Genomic DNA, 22,239 nt, shown 5'->3' on the forward strand with positions numbered 1-22,239 from the left:
ACAAAGTCCTTAAGCATCCCATTCTGTTTCAGTTACTGTAGCTCAACACTCAAATTTGAGTGTCAGGATTAGTCAAGTATAATACCATTGAGAAAAACTTTCAATGTAACATAGAAAGCTACATAAAATTCAGCTTCCCTTTGCTGAGAAGCAAGAAAAAGCAAACATGAGGACTAATTCCCCATTTTCTCTGAACTTCAAAAAAAGTGGAAAATGAAAAATGGAATGATGGAACAATATATTCTGGATGTTGTCTTCAAGCAAGCAGAGGAAAAGAAGGCTATCAGTAGTAGTCAACATGGATTCACAAAGGGGAAACCGTGCTTGACCAATCTGATAGCCTCTGAGGATGTCATGACCAGCTGGGTAGCAGTGGATGTTGTCTACCTTGATTTCAGCAAGGCTTTCAACAATGTCTCCCATAATATCCTCGTAGGTAAACATACGAAACGTGGGATAGATGAGTAGACAGACAGTGAGGTAGACTGAGAAGTGGCTGACTGGCAGAGCTCAGAGGGTTGTGATGAGCAGGGCAGTCTGGCTGGAGGCCCGTGACTAGTGGTGCATCCCACGGGGCCAGTACAGAGTCTGGTCTTGTGTAACATCTTCATCAGTGATCTAGATGAAGGGACAGAGTCCACTCTCAGTAAGTGTGCTGATAATAGAAGCTGGGAGGAGTGGCTGACACACCAGAAGGCTGTGCTGCCATTCAACAAGACCTGGACAGACTGGAGAGCTGTGTGGAGAGGAAACTTATAAGGTTCAATGAGGGCAAATGTAGAGTCCTACAACTGAGGAGGAATAACCGCTCACATTAGTATAGGTTAGGGGCTGACCTTAAAGAAAAGAGCTCTGCAGAGAAGGACCTGGGTGTCCTGGTGGACAACAGGTTGACTACGAGTCAGCAGTGTGCCTTTGTGATCAAGAAGGCCAATGGTGCCCTGGGGTGCATGAGAAAGTGTGAACAGCAGGTCAAGGGAGGTGATTCTCTACTCCGCCCTGGTGAGACCACAGCTGGATTACTGTGTCCAATTATGTGCATTCCAGTTGAAGAAAGACATGAAACTTCTGAAGAGAGTCCAGCAGGAGGTCACAAAGATTATTAGGGGCCTGGAACATCTCCCCATATGAGGAAAGACTGAGAGATCTGGGACTGTTCAGCCTGGAGAAGACTGAGAAGAGAGGATGTTATCAATATTTATGAATATCTAAGAAGCAGGAGGCAAGTGAATGGGGCTGGGCTCCTCTTGGTGGTGCCTAGCAACAGGACAAAGGGCAATGGGGACAGACTGGAACACAAGAAGTTCCACACAAACACACGGAAAAACTTCTTTAATTTGAGGGTGACAAAGCACTGGAACAGGCTGCCCAGAGAGACTGTGGAGTCTTCTTTAGAGATAATAAAAATCCACCTGGATCCCTTCTTGTGTAACCTATTCTAGGAAACCTACTTTAGCAGGGGGTTGGACTAGATGATCTCCAGAGGTCCCTTCTGACTCCTAAGATTCTGTGACTCTGTGAAATATTAGCAGACATTTGAGCAGGTTATAATAATACTGCCTAGACTGCAATGCCCGAGCAGACTTATATTTCCACAGGTTTTAGTCTTGAGAACTTTCAACAAGGTTTGTGATATAAATTTATACTTTTGAACACATATATTTACCTATCAGTGACTGACAGTGGCTCTCTATGTGTATTTTGAAAGCTTGATATACCTAAAACATAAAAAAAAACCCACTTAGTCTCCAAACAGCGGTTATATGAGCTTAAAAAGTAAGCTATTCTTACTTGGTTGAAGTGCTGAAGCTGTACATTGTAAAATAAGCCAGTCAAATTTAATAGAATTTTGCTTGAAGAAAGCCCTGTAAAGAACGTATTATTTCGAAATATTAGATACCAATAATTTGAGAACTCACTACATCTTCAGATCCTTTTTCCCCCCAAGAGATTTACGTGCTTCTATATGTGTTAGTCAAAAAAACACTTTTCGTATTTCTTTGTTCCTAGTAGGAGCTGTATTAACTTTCGTAAAAACAATTCCTCTCCCAAAAAAACAAACTAACAAACAAAAAACCCTGACCACTGGAATTTGGGGGAAAAATTATTATCCAAAATGATAGTGATATTAGTTTTATATTTTTTCCAAAAGTAATATGATACACTTACCAAAGGAAAAAAGATTTGTTACAGGAAGCTGTATTGTTCTGGAATCCTCTTTGAAGAATTCACAGTCCAAAGTAAACTGCAATTCAGAATATTCAGTACAGATCTAAATTCACCACAAGACTAAAGCCTTTGCTCTAGCCAAGTCCTATTCATAGGCTCAGACAAAGTACCAGACACAATTACTGAGATGTCACTTTTCCACTCTCCATTGATCAAGAATGGCAATTAGTTTGTTCTTGTACACAGCAGTACAAGTTTGGATATCTTAAGCATAACTTGTACAATACTCTTGTTTTCAATCATTTGCAACAGTCTTCAAAAGATTATTCAAACAGCTGAGAATTATCAGAATCCAGTTCACATTTTTTGTTCAAGGGTGGGATGGGAAGTGAGGGGTGTGATGTTGGAAAGGAGAGTGATCTGTCTCAATTCTGTGTACTGTTGCCTAAGCAAAAAGAACCTTTAGTTTGGCTCCCAAAGTTTAATTACATAAATCAAAGAAAAGCATGCAGCAGATACAATTTTTACCATCGCTAATACATGTTTAGCTCACTTAAAAATTACTTTCCACCACACTGTAAGTTTATCAGCTGTTTTCTCTTCAAAAGCAATTTCCATGATTTTTAACACTGAACTGCAACTCAGCAGGTTGCACTTCCCAAATTATCTGTGAGATTCAGAAATATCAAACTGCGTAAAATTCAGTCTACCACATTTGCGGTTCAAAAGCTTGAAGGGGTGTCTGCACCATTCTCCCCAGAATCCACATGTGGTACCTTCAAATATCTACAGCATTCTCTGCTACTCTGGATAAAAGAATTGATTACACTAAAACAAATATTCAAGAATGCAAGCAGAACATTAAGAAAAACATGCAAGAACTTTCAAGAAGAACTCTAAGAACTGGTTTGAGAACTGTTGCTCAGCATCTTTCAAGTACTATTGATGCTTTGAATTTGGCAGTTTATCAACTGCAAATGTTTATTAGCTTAAAAAACTTAACAGAGTTAACCTTCGAACCACACTGTAGTGTAAGTCTACAGTTTGTCAAAGCAACTTAGCACATATTTAATCCTTTATCTTCCATCACAGGATCTGAAAGCTATGAACACTCTGAGCAAGCAATTTCCATGTTTCACCTTTTTACCTTATTGCCAACTGAGGGTGGTACAAGAATGACAATGTGGGACAAAGAAGGATAATCTTCAAGTTTCAGTATTACAACCTTAAAAAATAAATAAATAAAAAAAGAATGAAAGAAAGAAAGAAAAATAAGAAGCATTACTAAACATAGCCCTTAGCTCATCAATTACCAGATGTCCACTTCTTGTATCCCTTCCTCTGGGATACAATTGCACATTCCAATGCTGTAAACAGAACAGCTATTTCTCACACGACACAGAACAACCCACCAAGCACCTCTCCCTGCTCCAAGGCAGGTACAACGCTTACCTTGATGGTTGGAAGTAACTCAGCTCTCCAGGATAAATCAGTAGCTTCCAGACTGTAAAAATCCATGCACATTAAAGGATGAACATATCAATTAGCTAGGCACTACATTTTGACAGTGGATCAGCTTTCCCCCCTCTCTACATAGATTCTCATTTATGAATTAGGAACAAGTCTGAGTCTACTGCAGTTGGCTACCACAGTCATTTATCAAACTATAGTCAATCATTTCAGATATTGCAAATCTTGTTCTTGCAAAAACAAATTAAGTAAAGCTCTAACTTCGTCACGCACAACAATCAGAAATTAGTAACCACGCAACTGCCAACATAATGAAAACTCTTAATGAGCAAATGCAGCATCAACATTGAATTAACACACAAATTTTAACATGTGTTAAACATCAAAAGAATCCTTGGCTCCTATGGGAATACCCAAACCATACCGTATACAACAACAATTTTGTGTGCAAAACTAGTGTGTATTTATATTAAGTTACATAATGAACAGTAAGAAATTCATTCAGTCACTTAATATATTATTTTCAGAATACCAGGACACATTTTTTTCTCTAAATAGTGCTAAAGGATCTGAGGACAACACTGATTTTGCTGTGGATTTTACGAGGCTAGGTTTTAGACAGCAGTCCTGTACCAGGTTAACCTCTATCTGATGCCAGTCCAAAGTTATATAGTAACAGCCAAACACACTCCAGCACAGATCCCAAACAAATAAATACCACACCAGCTCAAATCTATCTGGAAGCTTTCCCTAAATCTAAAGAGCAGATTGAATTTATGTGGAGATAACTTCGGAGAGGGAAGCTAAGCAAGTGTTAAGAGGAGTTTCTTTAAATCCCTTTTTGCAATTACTGTAATGACCTGATTCAAATAATAATCAAATAATCACCAACTAATCCATATAACAACACAATAGCAATTCTGGAATATGAAAAAAAAAAAAGACACTTCAATTCACTTTCTAAGGGCTTAAAGTAACATTTTATGCCTTTGTCACAGGATTCTAAAGAGATGTTACAAACACACAATTTAGGAATCCAATAGAGCACAGAGCAACAGGAACAACTTTTTACTGCTGTAAGAATCAAAAATACAGCTTAAAGAAACTTCACTCATTTTATTCTTCATTCATACAGCTATTCTGAGAAAGCATATTCTTTCCTGTTTTCTATATGATACAGAAAGCACACGTTACTGACAGCAATAATTCCAGGTATTTTATAGGCTCAAAAACTCAAATGTAGTCCTATAAGATCTATTTAAATAAAAAACAGGAAGTGTTTATACTCACCATACTGAAGAATCACTGTTCATACAGCCATAAATCCAGCTACTTGTGTCCTGTAACAGCAATACCAGAAGAAAGTATGCTACTGATGTGTGAATTTATAAATAGATTAAAAATAGTAATTCTTTATTTCAAACAATGAAAGAGTTTCAGTATACCAATTGTTTTAAAATTCTTTGATAGAAGAAACTGGTGTAATTAACTTAAAAAGAGGAACAAACTTTCACCTTCATCTCACTCATCTTCTGCTCAGTATGTCTGCAATGGCTATCACTATAGCAACCAAACTCTCTTAAGGATATTACATGCAGAAGTGCAAAAACAAAAATGGTGACAAAAACAGCCTCCCTCAAACTTCAGTTGTTTTTAATGAAATATACCCATTGTTTTCTTCCATTTCACAGAAAAGTCAGGCTTCTACATTAAGAGAGGTTAACGTGAAGTCCGATATCATCATCTTCGAATTCCAGTTGCGGAAGGACGCAACATGAATGTGAAAGGTGTTGCTTCTTTTTTCAGAAACCATTTTACATTTTGTTTGTCATATTCTCTTGTTATGAATCAATACATTTCTCTAAAAGCAAATCTAACATTCAGCAAATACAAGTAAAGATTTTGAAGCTGTTCCTGATAAGAACAATTAGAAAAGCATTGAGGATATACACTCTTTTCCATAATGATGGTCTGAACCTCTCCTTTTGCAGTAAGACGGGCAGGATGGAACAGAAAAGCATCTACATTTTCTTGTCACTAATCCAAAATAGTCTTTCTAAACATATATATTTATCCATCTCCAGTTTTCCAAGAGATTACATTCCTTCTTTAAAAAAAAAAAAATTTAACGATTTCAAAAACATATTGGCAGAAGTGATACATGTAGAACTAAGAATACAATGCATACTATCACCTCTCAAAGAAAGAGACAACTGAGAAGGTGCTATACTCTTAGCTGCCTCTCATTCACTTCCACTGCCTAGGGGAAGATTTCTGTAGAACTCCTGGCTCAATTAAATGTTACCATGGGAAAGCAAATCTAAAACAGCCTTCCTGATTGATAAGTATGGCTGAATCCTGGCAACACTGAAGATAATTTCTTCATCCAAAACAATTAATACAGCTACACCAAGTTAAAGAAAGCAATCTGGGGCTAGCAGTAAGAGAGCCAGAAACAAGACACTGAAGTTCGGGTGGCATGGAAGGTTTCAGACCACAAACACTAAGCATGACATCCTAAGACAAGAAGGACAAGAAGTACATCTGACGCAAAGCACAGGCTGTGACTGTAAGCGGATGTTATTAATTTCAACTACTATTCATTAAATTGTCTTAAAACATGCAGTGAATCCAAATTAACATCATACAAATCTACAAATAAATTCCAGACAGAACAATAAGTATCTTCTCACCAACATACTGTTTTGACAGTAAACATGACTGTATGATTCTCTGTGGCTTGCAAGAGGAAATGTGAAATATTTTCCATCAGAATCCTTAAAAGGAAAAAAAATGCTTGTTAGTGAAAAGGACAAACATAACAACACAGTGAAGAAAAACATTACTTACATTGTAAACCAAGTAAGTCCATTTTGAGGTTTTTACTTTAATCCACGTGAAAGTTCCTAAAAACAAGTAAGTTTTTATATGTCAGACTGAAAAAAATATTCTTCCTTATCTTCAAAATCTCACCTTTTTCTTATTGCCTAAATCTTGTCTCTTATCTATAAGTGACCTTAAATTTTACAAGCTTTAATCCATTCACAGGCTTGCTACTTCTTAGAATTATATGCAACAGTTATTGTCAGTTACACAGGAAGTAACAAAAAAAAACTGGAGGAGCCAATTACTGCATAGTAGCTGCAAAAGAAAAAGTCTATGGATTAAAAAAAAAGGCTCTCAAGAAAACAAAATAAATAAACTGAATAACGTAAACGTAATTTAATGTCTGTCACCCTTTAATCTAAAGCAACATTAGAAACATTCCAAATTCTTTTTTCCATCATCCTTTCAAGAAAACTAGTAGAGAAACTTATGTGAAAGCAAGTCAAAGATGAGCTGAATACCACATACAAGAAAATAGTAGGAGTTTAAAGATACACCTGGAGAAAAAGAGTAATACAATAAGGAACAGATTGGATATATAAACTACGCAAGTTGTTATGCAAGAAGGTTAATGTTTTTCTTCTTTGTAACCAGAATAAGCCAAATTCCTCCCATGAACAAAGTGACACGAGCATGTCAGAAATGTGAAGGTGTAAACATGAAATCCAATTTAAACATATCCCTCTTTATTACTAAAAATCTGATAAACTGAGCAAACAGTACAAGAAAAAAAAACCGAGAAAATTAAATTAATATTCAAGTCTAGTAGAATTCCAAATATCTTCAAGGATTCTACAAGCTTGCTGGGCACCTGTTCCAGCACTTGACCACCTTCCTGGTAATTTTTGCTAGTATCTAACCGGAATTTCCTTTGTTGCAAAAAGAATCTACTGAAGATATCTTAGTATGTTTACTGATGATCTGGACAAGGGGATTGAGCACACCTCAGTAAGTTTACAGATGACACCAAGCTGGGAGGAAGTGTTGATCTGCCTGAGTCTAGGAAGGCCCTACAGAGGAATCTGGACAGGCTGGATCAATGGGCTGAGGCCAACTGTATGAGCTTCAACAAGACCAAGAGCTGGGTCCTGCACTTTTGGTCACAACAACCCCAAGCAATGCTACAGGCTTGAGGCAGAGCGGCTGGAAAGATATATAGCAGAAAAGGATCTGAAGTGCTGGTCGACAGCCAGCTGGAACATGTGCCCAGGTGGCCAAGAAGGCCAGTGGCATCCTGGCTTGTATCAGAAATAGCGTGGTCAGAAGGACCAAGAAGGTGATTGTACCCTTGTACTGAGCTCTGGTAAGGCTGCACCTCAAGCGCTGTGTCCAGTTTTAGGTCCCTCCATACAAGAAAGACATTGAGGCCGTGGAATGTGCCCAGAGAAGGGCAACGAAGCTGGTGGGACAGGACCACAAGTCTTACAAGGAGCGGCTGAGAGAACTGTGATTGTTTCGTCCAGAGGAGACTCAGGGAAGACCTCATCACTCTCTACAACTACCCAAAAGGGGGTTGTAGTGAGGTGAGGTTGGCCTCTTCTCCTAGGTAACTAGCAACAGCACAAGAAGTAATTGCCTCAAGTTGAACCAGGGGAGGTTCAGGTTAGAATACATTTTTCCTAATATCCAAGAAACAGAGGTAATGCATTGGAGTAGGCTGCCCAGGGAAGTGGTGGAGTCACTGTCCTTGGAGGTGTCCAATAAAAGAGTAGGTGTGGCAGAGTGACTTTGTTTAGTGGCCATGGTGGTGATAGGTTGACAGTAGGATTAGATGATCTCAAAGGTCTTTTCCAACCTTAATGATTCTTCTACCTGTTTTATTACCACTGTGCATCTCCGAGAAGAATCTGGCTTTATCTGCTGTCTAATCTTTCATTAGGTAGATGAAGACAGCAATAAGATCTCTTTAATCATTTAGCGTGAACAAACACAGCTCACTCAGCCTCCCTCGTCATGTGTTGTGCCCCAGGAGAAAATAATTTTGATGATCCTCTGCAGGACTCATTCCAGCATGTCAATACCTAAGTGCTTTCTCATAAGAGGGTGGCCAAAACCAGAAACCAAAGTTCCAGCTATCTCAGTAGCTCTGCAATAGTTTACATTTCAAAAATTTCTGAAATAAATGTTTTTTCTCAGTTCAGTCTTCTTCAGCTGAACCAGAAATACACCTGTGCCCTACAAAAACATCTTCTTTGCTCCCAAGAATCCATGTGCTCAAGTTTTTCCATCTTTTAACTATGCATTCTTAGCAGTAACAAGGAAACCACCAGTAGGTGATCCATTTTACCCTGCTACTTTACATCATTACAAAAAGGAATTCATTGATGAAGTAGACCTGAACATTCAGAATTTCCTTAAGTAGCACAGATTATCAGGGTGGCTCTACAATACTCACACTATCTCTCTAACAAGAATGGGATGTAAGCATACGTTATACTGTGCTTTTAACATCCAGTTATTCCCAATTTCTGTGACTTTCTATTGGACATCTTGGTGTAAGTGTTAATCTAGCTTGTCCCTCAGAATCAAAGGCATATAAAAATGACATGCGCATTTTTGCTCCTACCAGTTTTAACCTATTTAGTGCTGGAAACCAGACAAACACTGACAGTTTATGTCTAAAATCTATATATTGTTTTAGCAATGTCTGAAAAAGGACAAACATTATTTTAGTAGCTTGTTGGTGACAAGATCAACTCTTAATCAAGGAGTATCACTGAATCCTGTTCAGCAGAAAAATGCTGCACACCTGTAAGTTCTGTGAAAGCTTCAGGATTTTCCTCAAACATCTTTCCAGGGTGTCTAACAAAGTGGTGATTCAATACAGACATTCTCTTCTTGGGATCCTCAGTTATCTTAAAAAAAAAAAAAAAAAATTAGAAAAAAATTCACGATCAGTAGAAATACAGCTTAGGGGTGTTTTGTATCCTTGCTTACTCTTAACACAAGGAAACCACTGTATTACTCACAGAATCATTTGAGTTGGAAGGGACCTTTAAAGGTCATCTAATCCAACTCTCCCTGCAACGAACACGAGCATCTACACTAGATCAGGCTGCTCAGAGCCTGCTCCAGCCGGACACTGAACGTCTCCAGGGATGGGGCACCCACCACCCCTCTGGGCAACCTGTTCCAATGCTTCACTACCTTTACCTTAAAAGACTTTTTTCTTATATCCAATCTAAATCTCTCCTGTTTTAAACTGAAACCATTTTCTCTTGTCCTATCACAATAGGCCCTGCTAAAGAGTCTGTTCCTTTCCTATAGGCTCCCTTTAGATACTGAAAAGCTGCTAACAGGTCTCCCCTAATATTACTACTGTTATTATTACTATTACTTAATTAGACACATGTACCTTCTTCCCAAAATATCATACTTATAGCAGAGTTGAAAATTCTTGAGTTTATATTTACTTGTCTGGGGTCACAAATCTAGCTTGCTACATCTCATTTAATATTTTTCCACCATCCAAACTGCTGTAAGTCTATGCTGGGCTTTGCTTTTGTCCTATTTTGCTTTTCCCCAAATCAAATCACAGAGACTAATGTTTTCTCTTTAACACTGCAGACATTACAGTTGGTTTCTGTAAAGTTTTACCCTCCAGCACACTGTCAGTCAACTTCAGAACAACTGTAATGCCTTTCTGACTCTATATATCTCATATGAAAGTGAGCATACTTAAGAAACCAGTGAAGTCTGTATCGTAGATTCTCAACAAACAAAAAACAAACATCTGTAAGCCTTCCTTTTTTATCTCTGGGACTCTGCTCTTGCATCTTTCCAACCTCTGGACCTTAATCCCAATTTCTGTTCATTGCTGCATAACATCTCAGAAAGAGAACAGAGTACAATAGGAGATTCCTCAACAGTTTTCAAGAAGCGGGATGCATGATATTTACTTAGAAAAGAAATAAGTGATGGTAACTAGAGACAAACAGATTAGCTTTTCCTTGTGCTAGTATTGTATTTACATTCTATTTTTGTGTTATTTGCCAGCCATTACGACAACACACGGGAAAGTTTGAGTAGTATTTTGCCTGAGTTAAACTACCGCAGTTTTTCACCCTTTAGATGTGAGGTATAAAAGAAGAGTCAAACACACTAAGAGATTCCATTCCAAGCCACACACTAGCAAAATTTGTTTGTAATGATGCAAGGTCAACTAAACATACTGCATTACTGAATAAAAGTTCAGTCCATACTCCAGCTATGAAGCATCAAGTAGTAACAAAATTAATTATAAAATAATTAAAATAAATTAAACATTGAATTAGTTCTGTCATGTTGGGCAAATAACATAAAGGATCATACAGGATTTTTTCAGTGACTGGTACCAGAAAGGTAACAACTCTCTCAGCATGACACAGAAAAAAGAAAAAAAAAAAATCATAAGTGAGCTTCCTATCTAATAGGATGTTATTTGTTCCGATTAAGCATTCTGTGATGGAAGAAGAAAGTATGATAGAGATGACACACAGGATCACATATACAAACCTGCCTTGTGTTTTCATCTATGAGATCAAAAAAAGCCCTAATTGTAGCCAGGATCAATTCCTTGCACCTGGAAAACAGAATAAGTTAATTTAAATCTAGAAATAAAATGTCCAGGGGAATAAAAGTGGTAGAAAGAAGCAATATTAAGCTGACACAACATTACTGCATAGCGTAAGAAGAATAGAGAACAGAGATGTTTGGTCAGCCAATTAGCCTTTGTCTGATTTGCTTACCACACTATGGAGAGATGGTCTGTTGAGGCCCAAGCCCTAGGCACAGCTGAGCTCTGTTTGGAGAAGGAAAAGACTTAAGGCACTCTTTTGGTATTCAGTATTAACAAATACTAAGCAATTTTGTTGTTTATTTTTTCCTTATTTAAATCTATTTGGGTAATTAAGAAGATTTTCAGGGAAAGGGTTTGAAGAGAATTACATCTTCAGTCCAAAACTTTGTTTACTTCAGCAAGGGTAAGAAGTTGTAAAACACAGTGACTAAAGAAGTCGTAAAACACAGTGACTAAGGAAGTATCTATACTAGATAGCAGAGCCTAGTGGTGAAAGGGCAAATTACATTAAAGAATAAATTTACCAAAAAGGTCTTCAAAGACTGCTTCTATGACTAATCTTACTAATTCAGTAAGCGATCCTGGCATACTAGAATAGAAACATGCCAGTGAAGTCTGCTGCTGAAAAATCAAGGACATCCTCAAAAGAAAAGATCATGAGAACATGATGCAGAAAGAACTGTACAGTCTGGAGCTATTCATTTGGACAAGTGCATGTACTGCATTTAGGAACTAATATAAAAAACCTCCCATAAATAGAGATTATCACCAAGTTGTATGACTTCATTCAAGTAAACTATGAAAAACTATGAATTACAGCCAAGAAGAAAAAAATAAAGCAAAACAAATAACTCCACCACGTTACATTAACATTGTATGAGTTGTTATATCAAGATGACATGATAATAAAGAATTGGCACCACTCTACATGGGATCTTATTCAAAATTCTGGTCACCAACACTCAAAAGAAATGAAAGTGCAGCAGATGCAGAGAAGGGTTACTAGGACAAATGCAGAGTTAATCTTCTTAGCCTAGCAGAACTAGAGCTGAGACTATTTATAGATAGCCTTCTGCACAATGAACAAGGAGGGAAACACTGACCAAATAAAAACTGCTGCAGACAACATTTCAAGTTGATGTCAGAACAAACCCATTTAAAAGCTGGCTTACACACTAGATGAAAGATGGAATCTGCAAATTTTCTTTCAAACCCTACTGGGGAATGTTTTCCAGTGCCTTTCATGTAGGCAACAGGTAGATAGGAAGCACGGAACCATAAACAAAACTACTTCCCTGATGTTGCTTGATCGACATTGGAAAGAGATAGATGCTTGTAAAAGCAAAAGGCTGGACTAGATGATCCAGTTGATCCTAAGTTCTTTCAAAACCAAAAAGTTAAGCAAAAAAAAAGGCAGCTCAATGACAGAGTTGTCCTTTTGTAATCAAACAAAAGTTCTACTCTGTACTCTTATACTCCATCTGTTAGTTTCCACATACACACCTCTTGCAAAACGCAGGAAAGTAATAAATCAGTTTAGAACAGGAAAGTGCAAGAAGGTGATGAAAAGAAACAGTACCAACTGACAGTTGACTTGAAACGACCCCAACACACACTCTTTCAATAGACACTGATTTCTGCTACATTAACTATTTAGGGTACTTTATGTTACATACTTTTTCACAAGTATTACTCTTATATTTCATTTCGCTACAGTACATATTCAGCCTACAATCACATCCTGACACATGCATTACATAAAAAGCTATTTAACATAGCTCCATGCAAAACAAACAAAAAAAATAATTTGCTTTTTTACCACAACAGATAAGGCGCTGTCAAGTTGTCTCAGTCTTGGTAGAAAAGCCAGTCCTGAACGAACTTGGTAATCTCTGAATCCTCCCGCCACAGAAAGGGTAGTTAAATTTCTTAAATCTGGGGCCTTTAGAATCCAATGATTGTTTACAGCTGTATAAAAATCTATAAAATACATTACAATTAATCATAATTTCCACACATCTATTTTAAATACAAAAATACCATAAAAACATTCAGCTAGAAGTTTCTGTAAGCTCCCCTAAAGACATTCAAGATCCAAGTATCACTCTTGATTCAGGAAAACTATCATTTTAACCCCAAAGAGGTAGTTGGGAAAGACAGATATACTTTCTACATTAGCTGAGCACTTATTTTGTTACAGTAGCAAAACACAGGTTTATTTTAAGTACAGCCATAGTCCAGAAACAGCAAGGAGGAAGCGTAATAGTCAGTTGTAGAAGAAAAGATTGATACAAACACAATAAATCAAATTCAGCAGCCAGAGATAATCCATTTCCTTTGGGTGCCATAAAGAACACAGAAAATAAATACCTATTCTTTTCCTTCACTAATTCTTTCAATATCTACAAGGAACAATTTTCACTAAGCATATTTTTCATCAGCACAATTTAGTAAAATCTATCATTCTAATAAGTTAACAGTACATAAATAATGATTATACTTTTCTTATGGAGCAGAAAATACATTGCTGCTTTTACACATTGATGAAAATACATTATGTAAAATATATGATTATATCTGTATTCAGTATTTGTTCTCCCTGACTTTGAGGGCAACAAACATTAAATTTAACAACTTCCACAAAAAGAACTCAATTTAGTCAATTCATTTGATATAGAAAGTCATTTCAGAGGTCAAGTTTTACAAAAAAGAATGAATGTCATTCTCTGCAGAGCTTACAAATTTAGTTACGTGCTCTACAGCTTATTAAGTTTATATTTAGACTTCTGGCCCCTTCACAGGAGCTCAAATCCAAATCCAAAGTCAATTTTATATCACACTTTTAGTGGCCGAGTGCTCTCAAGCAACCATCATAATAACAAAGGAATAGATTAATTACAGTAAACAGAACAGTACATTTTGCACACAAAAGCTGCTGCAAGGCCACAGCAATTTGCAGAAATCTCACCTGTTAATGCTTGAGAGAATCAGTAAAGAAATAAAATGTACTTAGGACCAATACAATTCTTACCAGTAAGATATCTATCCAAAGGCAATACAGGTGCAACATGAGGCGTAGCTTGAGTAATGAGGAGGTTTATAAGTTCCGGCTTAAAATTCTTCAGGGTAAGCAATGCTCTTGCAACAAGACCACCCATGGAATGACCTACTATTGCAACACTGGTTGGTGCAAATTCCCGACCCTTAAGCAAAGACCAAAGGGTAATTAGCATCTCAAGAACAGATTTGACATTAAAATAAGTCTCCTTTGGCTAACAGTGTCCTTTTTTTCCCCTCAAATTCACTTGCATCCCCTCAAGGCTAATACTAATTAGTATCAACACAGGCTAGTAGAAAACTTTTCCAGGGAAAATTGGATGGAAGGTGATGCTATATTACTATTCTAATAAGCTAGGGAAAATCAATGCTCTGCTACAAAAAGGCACATATTGCACATGGAAGAATTTATTTTGAAACAATATAAAACCTAACTCAGGCTTTGGGATATCACAAGCAGTATAAATCTATTAAAGACGAGCATTTCTCTCCTGTGTTATTAACATGTTCAATACATTATGAACTCTCCCTCCCTTATTCATCATTCTTCTGTTTCCAGTCAGAAAAGGCAGATCAGAATTCCATTCAAAAATAGAAGTAAACTATTTAGAATATGTCACCACTTACCCTGTACAACTTAAGAATTACTTTTAGGCATTCATGCACAAATTTGGTCTGTCGTTGGAGAGTACCACCATACAAGGCAACCAACTCCTCATTAAAGTTGACACTGAAGAAATTAAAATGATACTTGAAGTCAAGATCTTCTGCTTTTCTAAGAGCAATTGAGCCAAGAGAACGTACTAGGAAAAGAAATCGCACCAATTAAGCAGTGACCATTAGACTATCCTTACATCATAATTAGTACATAAACACATAAATACGTGATACAATAATAAATGCTATACTAAATTCATAATTAATCTCAAGTCTTACATAAAAAAGAGGATGAAAAACACATCCAAAAGCAAATATTTTTCTAAATGCAATCCCATCTGTTTTACAACAGCTGATTTGAATATATAAATAATTAGAACGAAGTATCAGCTGGCCAGTACCCAATTGCAAAATGAAAAATGTAAAACTTATTTCCTGTTTTTGTAAGAATTGTTCCAATACTAAGAAGTATTAGTAAATACATTATAATTGAAAGCTTACAGAAGAATGTGGAAAAGAATAAATCTGATGAGGTGGCAGAAAAGGTTAGTGAGCTACCAAGAACTGCTGCTCACAGCAGCTGACTACACAGACACAACTTCTAAAACAAACTGATACAAGATCAATGATTATGCTCCTCTTCCTGAGCACCTCACTTGTTCCTTATCACCAAGAGGGTGAGAATGCAAAATGCAGAAATTCTTCAGCTCTGGAGACAATGCTATTGCTAGGGTTTTCTAAAATTTCTTGAAGGCTCATCAACTTTCAGAGCAACATTTCCAGAGGAGGGGAAAATGAAAGCACAAAGAACACTTTTCACACTTGAAATCTTGAGGGAGAAAATACCCTGTTTACAAGGCCTTGCTTCTGACGTGTCATCTGCCCGGGCTGCTGCTTAGTACAGCATTCATAGTGCAGAGCTCTCACTGCATTCCACATCTGCGACAGGTTCCTAACTAGAACTCAGGATCTCTAATCTCCCAGTTTAGGTTCGTTACCAATATTTCAACCAGACTATCACTCTCTACTCAAAATATGAATTTTGTAAATTTTAAAAGCTTAATTTTAGTGCCCATGAAAGATAAAGAAATCATCTTTCAGAAGTGCCCAGAACATACCAAAGGAGAAGCCCAGCAAATGCAGCAGCAGGGCTTCTGCTTTCATTTCTCAGCAAACACGAGCACAGTTTCAAACAGTATGAGAACAACAGTCAGCAGCAACTCTGCCCTGCAGCTAGGCACCAGGCTTAAAACGCGTTGTCCCACAATAAATTCTAAATCAAATAGGAATTTTCATGATAAATCCTCTTAGAGCAAAAAAACAATAATCTATTCTGAGCCACTGATGAAGGCAGAACAGAATTATTTTAATGAAGATTCTGAAAAATGAGCACAGCTTACTGCCAGTCTCCCTAAATCAATTTCTCAAAACAAAGAATAAATATTTAGAGGCCCTACTGCAAAGCAGCACATTATCTGTGGCATGAAACAGTACTGCTACTCACCAAACTTGTTCTTTGTACCTCACTTACACTGCAAGTATTGTTCCATTTCCCGCACAGCAATGTTCTGTCACATTTTTAGAGACAGTATTATCTCACAGAAGCTTTGCAATACATTATGCACCATCACAGACTTCCATTTGGTGTCTCCCATAATCATGATATTCATAACCTCCTTTGGACATTATTGTCTCTACAAGGCTGTACGCGTTTTCAGAAAGTAATACATTTTGACTGCTTGAAATTGACCACAGACTAATAAGGATTTTCCATGCCATAAGCTGACTGGTCATTACGACGCCCAGTGATACTATTTCAAATAGAAAACCTCTTGCCATCACCTAATGCATAACTATGGGAACTCTGCAGACGAGCTGTAAATTAGCCAAAGGCTCACCTTGTTTGTAACTGCCAGCATTTCCGGGAAGAAAGAGAATTGGAATGCCTGTCAATACCAGATTTTTGTTTTCTTCAGCATAATTCCCTTCTCCATAGAGATAGAGCTCATACGCTGGATATCGTCTGGCTGTTTTCTTCGGTAATTTTATTTTCTGTTGCAAAACAAAAACACAGCATGGAGTCAAAATACTATCTTCTAGGACCCGTGAACTCAATACAAAGAAGGCGGCCCACACTGGGTAACAAGGTGAAGGGGCTCCAGCCTTACTGAGAGGCTCAACCAAGAGGTAGCTGATGCAGCTTTGATCATCAGCACGCTCTCGTTAAAATCCATCCTGCATGGAAACATAGCCAGCTGTTGGTGTGAACATCAAGACCGTGTGGCCTGGAAGTTCATCAGGGCACAGAAAACTATGTAACATTTGTTTCTGAAGGCAGATTTAAGCTTAAAGGAACCGAACAACCTGTCTGTACTGCTGCAAACAATACAGCGGCTACCCAGTCAGTTAGGTAACTTGGCTTACGTTTTATGTAGTGTTTTAAATGACGGTCTGCAGAATACGGAAGGAGAAACTTCCATCGGTTTTGCTTTAAATAAATAAATAAAGGGATAGATAAATAAATCAGGTACCAAGGACTTTGTTTAAGTAGGTATTACTATGCACGATGAGCAGCCCAGCTCCTTGAAACACTTACTAACTTGAACAGGCTTTAAGCGAACTGCAAAAGACTGCAATTACGCATCTTCTGCAGTTCCACACTCTCCAAGCAAACCACACCTTGTGTCTCAGTTGAAGAAAGTGTCAAAATGTAAATGCTCCTCCCAGGACAAGACATTTGAGAGCAGGAACTGGGACACCTGTGTGATGCAAATTATTCCTAATGCCTCCAAATGATTCTGGAGTCGTTTCCAATATCACACAACTCAGAAAAACCTTGCGCTACCTGCTGAACCAAGGCTGCATCTCTAGAGTGTGACTATCAAAGTGACTGACCAATGACAGCTACTGTGTGAGGTAAACCACAAAGGCAGCGGGAACTGTCTCCAGTGATTTTTATAGAGACATAATCTGTAAAGCGAATTGAAACAACAGCGCTAACCACGTGAATGTGGCTAGTCAGAAAAAAGCCTGTCACAAGCTGAGGGGTTTTAGTCTTCAGAGTCAGATGGCTGGGCCACCGACACGCAATCTGGCCTTGTAAAATCTTAAGAGCCAATGTATAGCCAACTGACATCTTAAAACGTCGTATTTCTTGTATTTAAAAAACCAAACTATCTGAAAAACCAACCCACACAACATCTAACCTAGCAAGTAATTTCTTCACAGCACTACAAGTTCCCAAAGAGCAAAGAACTAAACCTCTTTGAAACTGAAGTATTGAGTAAAGCTTAGAGCCAGGAGTCATGGCTCTCTGACACTGCTCTGAACCAAATAAGCAGTCAGCAAGAAAATACCTCATTAACTCCCCTATAGACATCGGTTGGTTTGTAATTTCAGGTTTCCAAGATAAAGATTAACATTTCTAGAAGTGCGAATGTGTCAGTTATAGCTCTTGCTTACTTATGTTACCATTCACAACACATCACAATACATATTTTAAAATATGTATTAAGACACAATTTTTGTCTTATGGAAACATTTTATTTAACACAGCAAGAAAAAAATTAAACTCAGTTTTGCATCAGAAAACATCTCTAAGGTCTCTGTTGAGTGCTTTGCCTAAATAGAAGCAGCTCTGCCTCAGTTTCCTCTCAGCTGTGCCTACAGGGAAGCTGTACTCCTCCTCCTCTCCTATCACTCTTCCCCTCCCCTATTATTCCCTGTCTGTCCCTCTTTAACTGAGGATGATTTCCTTTCTCCCTCAGTCTTCAAACTGTTTGCCATTCTGGCTATCCACAACCTCTCCTTACGGTCTTTGATATAGATATGTAATAAAAGATCAAGATATATCTCAGATTTTACATAATGCATATAAATACAGACATATGTCACATTATAAATACACACAAATAGTCGTAATTCCTTCACTCTGAACAAAAGACACTGGGCTCTGCTCAGGGCTGACATTTTCAGATCACCCATACAACCCATACAATCTCCTTTCCCTGTTTTCCAGCACCTCACCTTAACAACACCACAGTCCCTCTCCCATGCCTTCCTACTGCTCCTTTTTCAAAGGCAGGTTTCGGGGGGGGGGGAGGGGGAAGCATAGCCACATCTTTACATTTAGTTAAACAAGCCTTCATTAGTAAGCTAAGTAACCTTCCCAACCGACCAAAAAATCTGTTCAACTGCTTCTCCACAGCACCATTCTGGTTTGTCATCTTCTCAAAAGCTTTCAGATAACATAAAAACCAAATGAGCTATCTTCTTTGGGTCAACGTCCCAAGCAAAAACCTACACAAACCACGGGAACTGTACAACCACAATATTGTTTTTTTCTTTCCTGCAATTTGAGGTGCCCCACTATCACAACAGAATGGTAACAGAGGCCTAGCGTGAAGCAGGCAGCCCTGTTCCTTGCAGTGGTTTTCTATCTTGAATTCCCAAGACCTCAGTTACATAATCTGTAATAAGTTACAGCAACTTGTTACAATGTCACTGTAGGCTTCCTTTTTCACCTTGCTTCTAGGGAAATCAGGCTTGCATAAAAAAGCCCTCCATATCAACTTCAGAGTCTCTCACTGAGGTGAGCCTAGCAGGACAAGCATTGGTTAAACTCAAATGTTGTAGTTTACAACTCTAGGGGAAAAAAGAAGAAGAAGAAAAAAAATCCATGCCAATATTATTCTACGTGGTATTAGCTCAACTGTGAGCTATTAGGCAGAAAAAAATGGATTCCAGAAAATCAAACTCACTGTGCTTCAGTGCTCAAAGAACTGTCTATTGTGTAATGCAACACCCGCACCAGAAAGAACAGGCACCTCTGTCTGATAGTCCTGCCCAGAAGTGTCACACCAATGCCAGCACTGCAAATGCCACATGTTAAAATCGGAACAAACAACACCTCCAAGAATAAACAAGTAGCTGAAAGGTATGATGACTTCACAAACCCAAACAAACTGACATTCTCCCCCAGAAGCACTGCTTTCCACACAGCCAGTTGCTGTGAGAGGCAGTACAGCCGGATGTGATGCACATGGCCCCACGTGGAGCTGCTGCCACTTCCCTGTCTCTATGCTCATTCCAGGCCCCGCACCTCTCACAGCACAGAACCCTCATCATGAAGAATATAAGTGCTGATATGGCGAGTAAACGCAAAAGGTGTGTGCTGGCAGATGGTAATTTCAGGCTACCCCTGATAATATCAGCCAGATTTTGTGGCCAGCAGGGCGAGGGAGGTGATTGTGCCCCTCTACTCTGCCCTCATGAGGCCCCACTTGGAGTACTATGTTCAGGCCTGGGGCCCCCAGTGCAGGAAGGATGCCAAGCTGTTGGAGTGGACCCAGAGGAGGGCCATGAGGATGGATCAGAAGGCTGGAGCACTTCTTCTGTGAGGATAGGCTGATGGAGCTGGGCTCGTTCAGCCTGCAGAAAAGGAGGCTCTGAGGAGACCTGATACAGAGACCTTCCAGTACTTAAAGGAAGCTTATGTGCAGCAGAAAAATCAATTTTTAACATAGGTAGGTAATGACAGGACAAGAAGGAAGAGTTTTAAGCTAAAAAAGGGAAGATTTAGATTAGATGCGAGGGGTCAATTTTTCACTCAGAAGGTGGTGAGGTGCTAGCACAGGCTGCCCAGAGAAGCTGTGGATGCCCCATTACTGGAGGCATTCAAGGCAATGCTGGATGGGGCCCTGGGCAGCCTGAGCTGGTGGGTGGCAACCTGCCCACAGCACGGGCTTGGAACTAGGTGATCCTTGAGGTCCCTTCCAACACAAGCCATTCTGTGATTTTGCTAGTAACTTTCAATTGCTGGCTTCAGATAGAACCTGAAGTAGGCTCTGGCTGCTAGGAGACCTGAAAATTTACTGCATGATGTTTAAGTGTTTGTACTTGCTTTGTCAGTGCGGTAGAGTAAAATTGTTTGAGCAACTCCCTTCTGGATGCCACCATGGACATTACCTGACCACACCAAGGTTACCATGTGCACCTTAATGGATCTAAAATGAATGTGCTGCTTCAGTGCAGCAGATTTCCAGAGAGACCTTTACAAAGGTTCTCAAAAGGCTTTGTCAGCAAAGCCCCTGTCAGGCGCACAGCCCTCCCAGCTGCCGTCAGCGCCCACCTGAGTGCCTCTTCGTGCCGACCTGAGGCACAGGCTCACGGCTGAGCCTCCTCCTCCCTTCGCACGTAGCCGCTCGGCACCCCGCAGAGCACGGGAAGGACTGAGAAATGGGAATGAGCCTTGGCCTGTGCAGGCACCGACGGCCCCGTATCGCGCTGCCGGAGCGTCTGGACGACCCCTTCCTCCTACAGAGGCGGGAGGAGTCTCTGACTGGACTCACCGTGGCCACAAGTAACACACCTATAACTACCAGTTCGAGAAAGAAGCAAAGATCTTTGATCTTCTTTTGAACAGGTGACAGCGCTAAATGTAACCCTACAGGTAGACAGACCAGTTTTCTCTTGCTGCTCGCGACACACGTCAGGGCACACTGCCAGGGCACCGCTGCCCAGCCCCACAACTCGCCCAGGCAGCCGCCCCCTTCCCCACAGCGGCTCCTCCGACAGCGCCACGCCGGGCACACGCGAGCTCAGAGAGCCGCCAGCAACCGACTCTCAGTCGGCTCTTCCGCGGCTGCCTTCGCCCGCGCGACGAGGCTGAGGAGAGCCGCCCCCGGGCGCGCCCCAGCGGAGCGCTGAGGCCCCAGCGGCCGCCCCGCCCGCGCGCTGCCGCCACCTGTTACGCTGCCGCCCCGCGCAGCCCCCGCTCACCAGGTACTCGGGGTACTCGTACATGTAGGTCATGCTGCACCGGTTCTCCTCGTAAACGAACAGCACGTCCCGTACCCCCAGCAGCACCAGCGCCGCCAGCCCCCCGTACAGCACCGCCGCCACCGCGGGCAGCCGGCGTCCAGCCCACCCCATGGCGTCCCACCGCGCTGAGGCGCGAAGCGGCGCGGAGGCCGCCTCCCCCCCGGCCTGTCCGCGCGCAGGCACGGCGGGGCGGGGCCGGCGCCGCCCGGGAGGCGGAGCGGGCGGCCGCCATCTTGGGAAGGGCGGCCGCTGGTCCGCCCGCCATGTCGCGGGCGTAGCGGCCACGGCGGGGAGGTATGGAGCTCCCGACTCCCTTCCACAGCCGGCAACTGCAGCGGGCGGCGAGCCTCACCGTCCCGGTTACCGCAGGAGCGGGGCCGCTTCCCGTTCGTTAAACGAAGCACTTGTAACTTACTGTGTTCGCACACCTCACCAGTCGCTGGGTCTCAGTCCTCGCGGGCCGGCCGGTCCCCGCTGCGTGGCACGCCGAGCTGCGTGGGTCGGCGCTCGGCCCCTGACAGAACGCGCTGCAGCATCCGCGGCGCGCGCCGAGAAGGAAGCGTTTAGAAACGCACTTTCAGCACCGTCCGAGCGCTGAATACTTACGTGCTTTCCCCTCA

The 22,239-nt window shown here is 40.4% G+C and overlaps 1 protein-coding gene across 6 annotated transcripts in view; it reads right to left on the reverse strand.

The window, feature by feature from the left end:
* The window catches only part of PGAP1 (post-GPI attachment to proteins 1), a 35,024-nt gene extending 12,832 nt beyond the window's left edge, over nucleotides 1-22,192 (reverse strand). Inside the window, exons 1-16 of one of the 6 annotated variants that reach the window (XM_021400582.1) lie at nucleotides 22,035-22,192; nucleotides 16,696-16,849; nucleotides 14,768-14,943; nucleotides 14,115-14,286; nucleotides 12,903-13,063; nucleotides 11,253-11,305; nucleotides 11,020-11,086; nucleotides 9,275-9,380; nucleotides 6,490-6,545; nucleotides 6,333-6,416; nucleotides 4,930-4,979; nucleotides 3,622-3,673; nucleotides 3,317-3,394; nucleotides 2,170-2,245; nucleotides 1,792-1,865; nucleotides 1,667-1,718 (exon numbers count right to left, since the gene is read on the reverse strand). In XM_021400582.1, coding sequence (XP_021256257.1) covers nucleotides 1,667-1,718; nucleotides 1,792-1,865; nucleotides 2,170-2,245; nucleotides 3,317-3,394; nucleotides 3,622-3,673; nucleotides 4,930-4,979; nucleotides 6,333-6,416; nucleotides 6,490-6,545; nucleotides 9,275-9,380; nucleotides 11,020-11,086; nucleotides 11,253-11,305; nucleotides 12,903-13,063; nucleotides 14,115-14,241 — 1,036 coding nt within the window. In that variant the 5' untranslated portion in view covers nucleotides 14,242-14,286; nucleotides 14,768-14,943; nucleotides 16,696-16,849; nucleotides 22,035-22,192. Of the gene's footprint in view, nucleotides 1-1,666; nucleotides 1,719-1,791; nucleotides 1,866-2,169; nucleotides 2,246-3,316; nucleotides 3,395-3,621; nucleotides 3,674-4,929; nucleotides 4,980-6,332; nucleotides 6,417-6,489; nucleotides 6,546-9,274; nucleotides 9,381-11,019; nucleotides 11,087-11,252; nucleotides 11,306-12,902; nucleotides 13,064-14,114; nucleotides 14,287-14,767; nucleotides 14,944-16,695; nucleotides 16,850-20,927; nucleotides 21,089-21,577; nucleotides 21,804-22,034 lie in introns of those variants that run through there. The other 5 variants (XM_021400578.1, XM_021400579.1, XM_021400583.1 and 2 more) reach the window with 5 other exon arrangements.

The sequence above is a fragment of the Numida meleagris genome, chromosome 5 (genome assembly GCF_002078875.1).
Source record: "Numida meleagris isolate 19003 breed g44 Domestic line chromosome 5, NumMel1.0, whole genome shotgun sequence".
NCBI lineage: Eukaryota > Metazoa > Chordata > Aves > Galliformes > Numididae > Numida > Numida meleagris.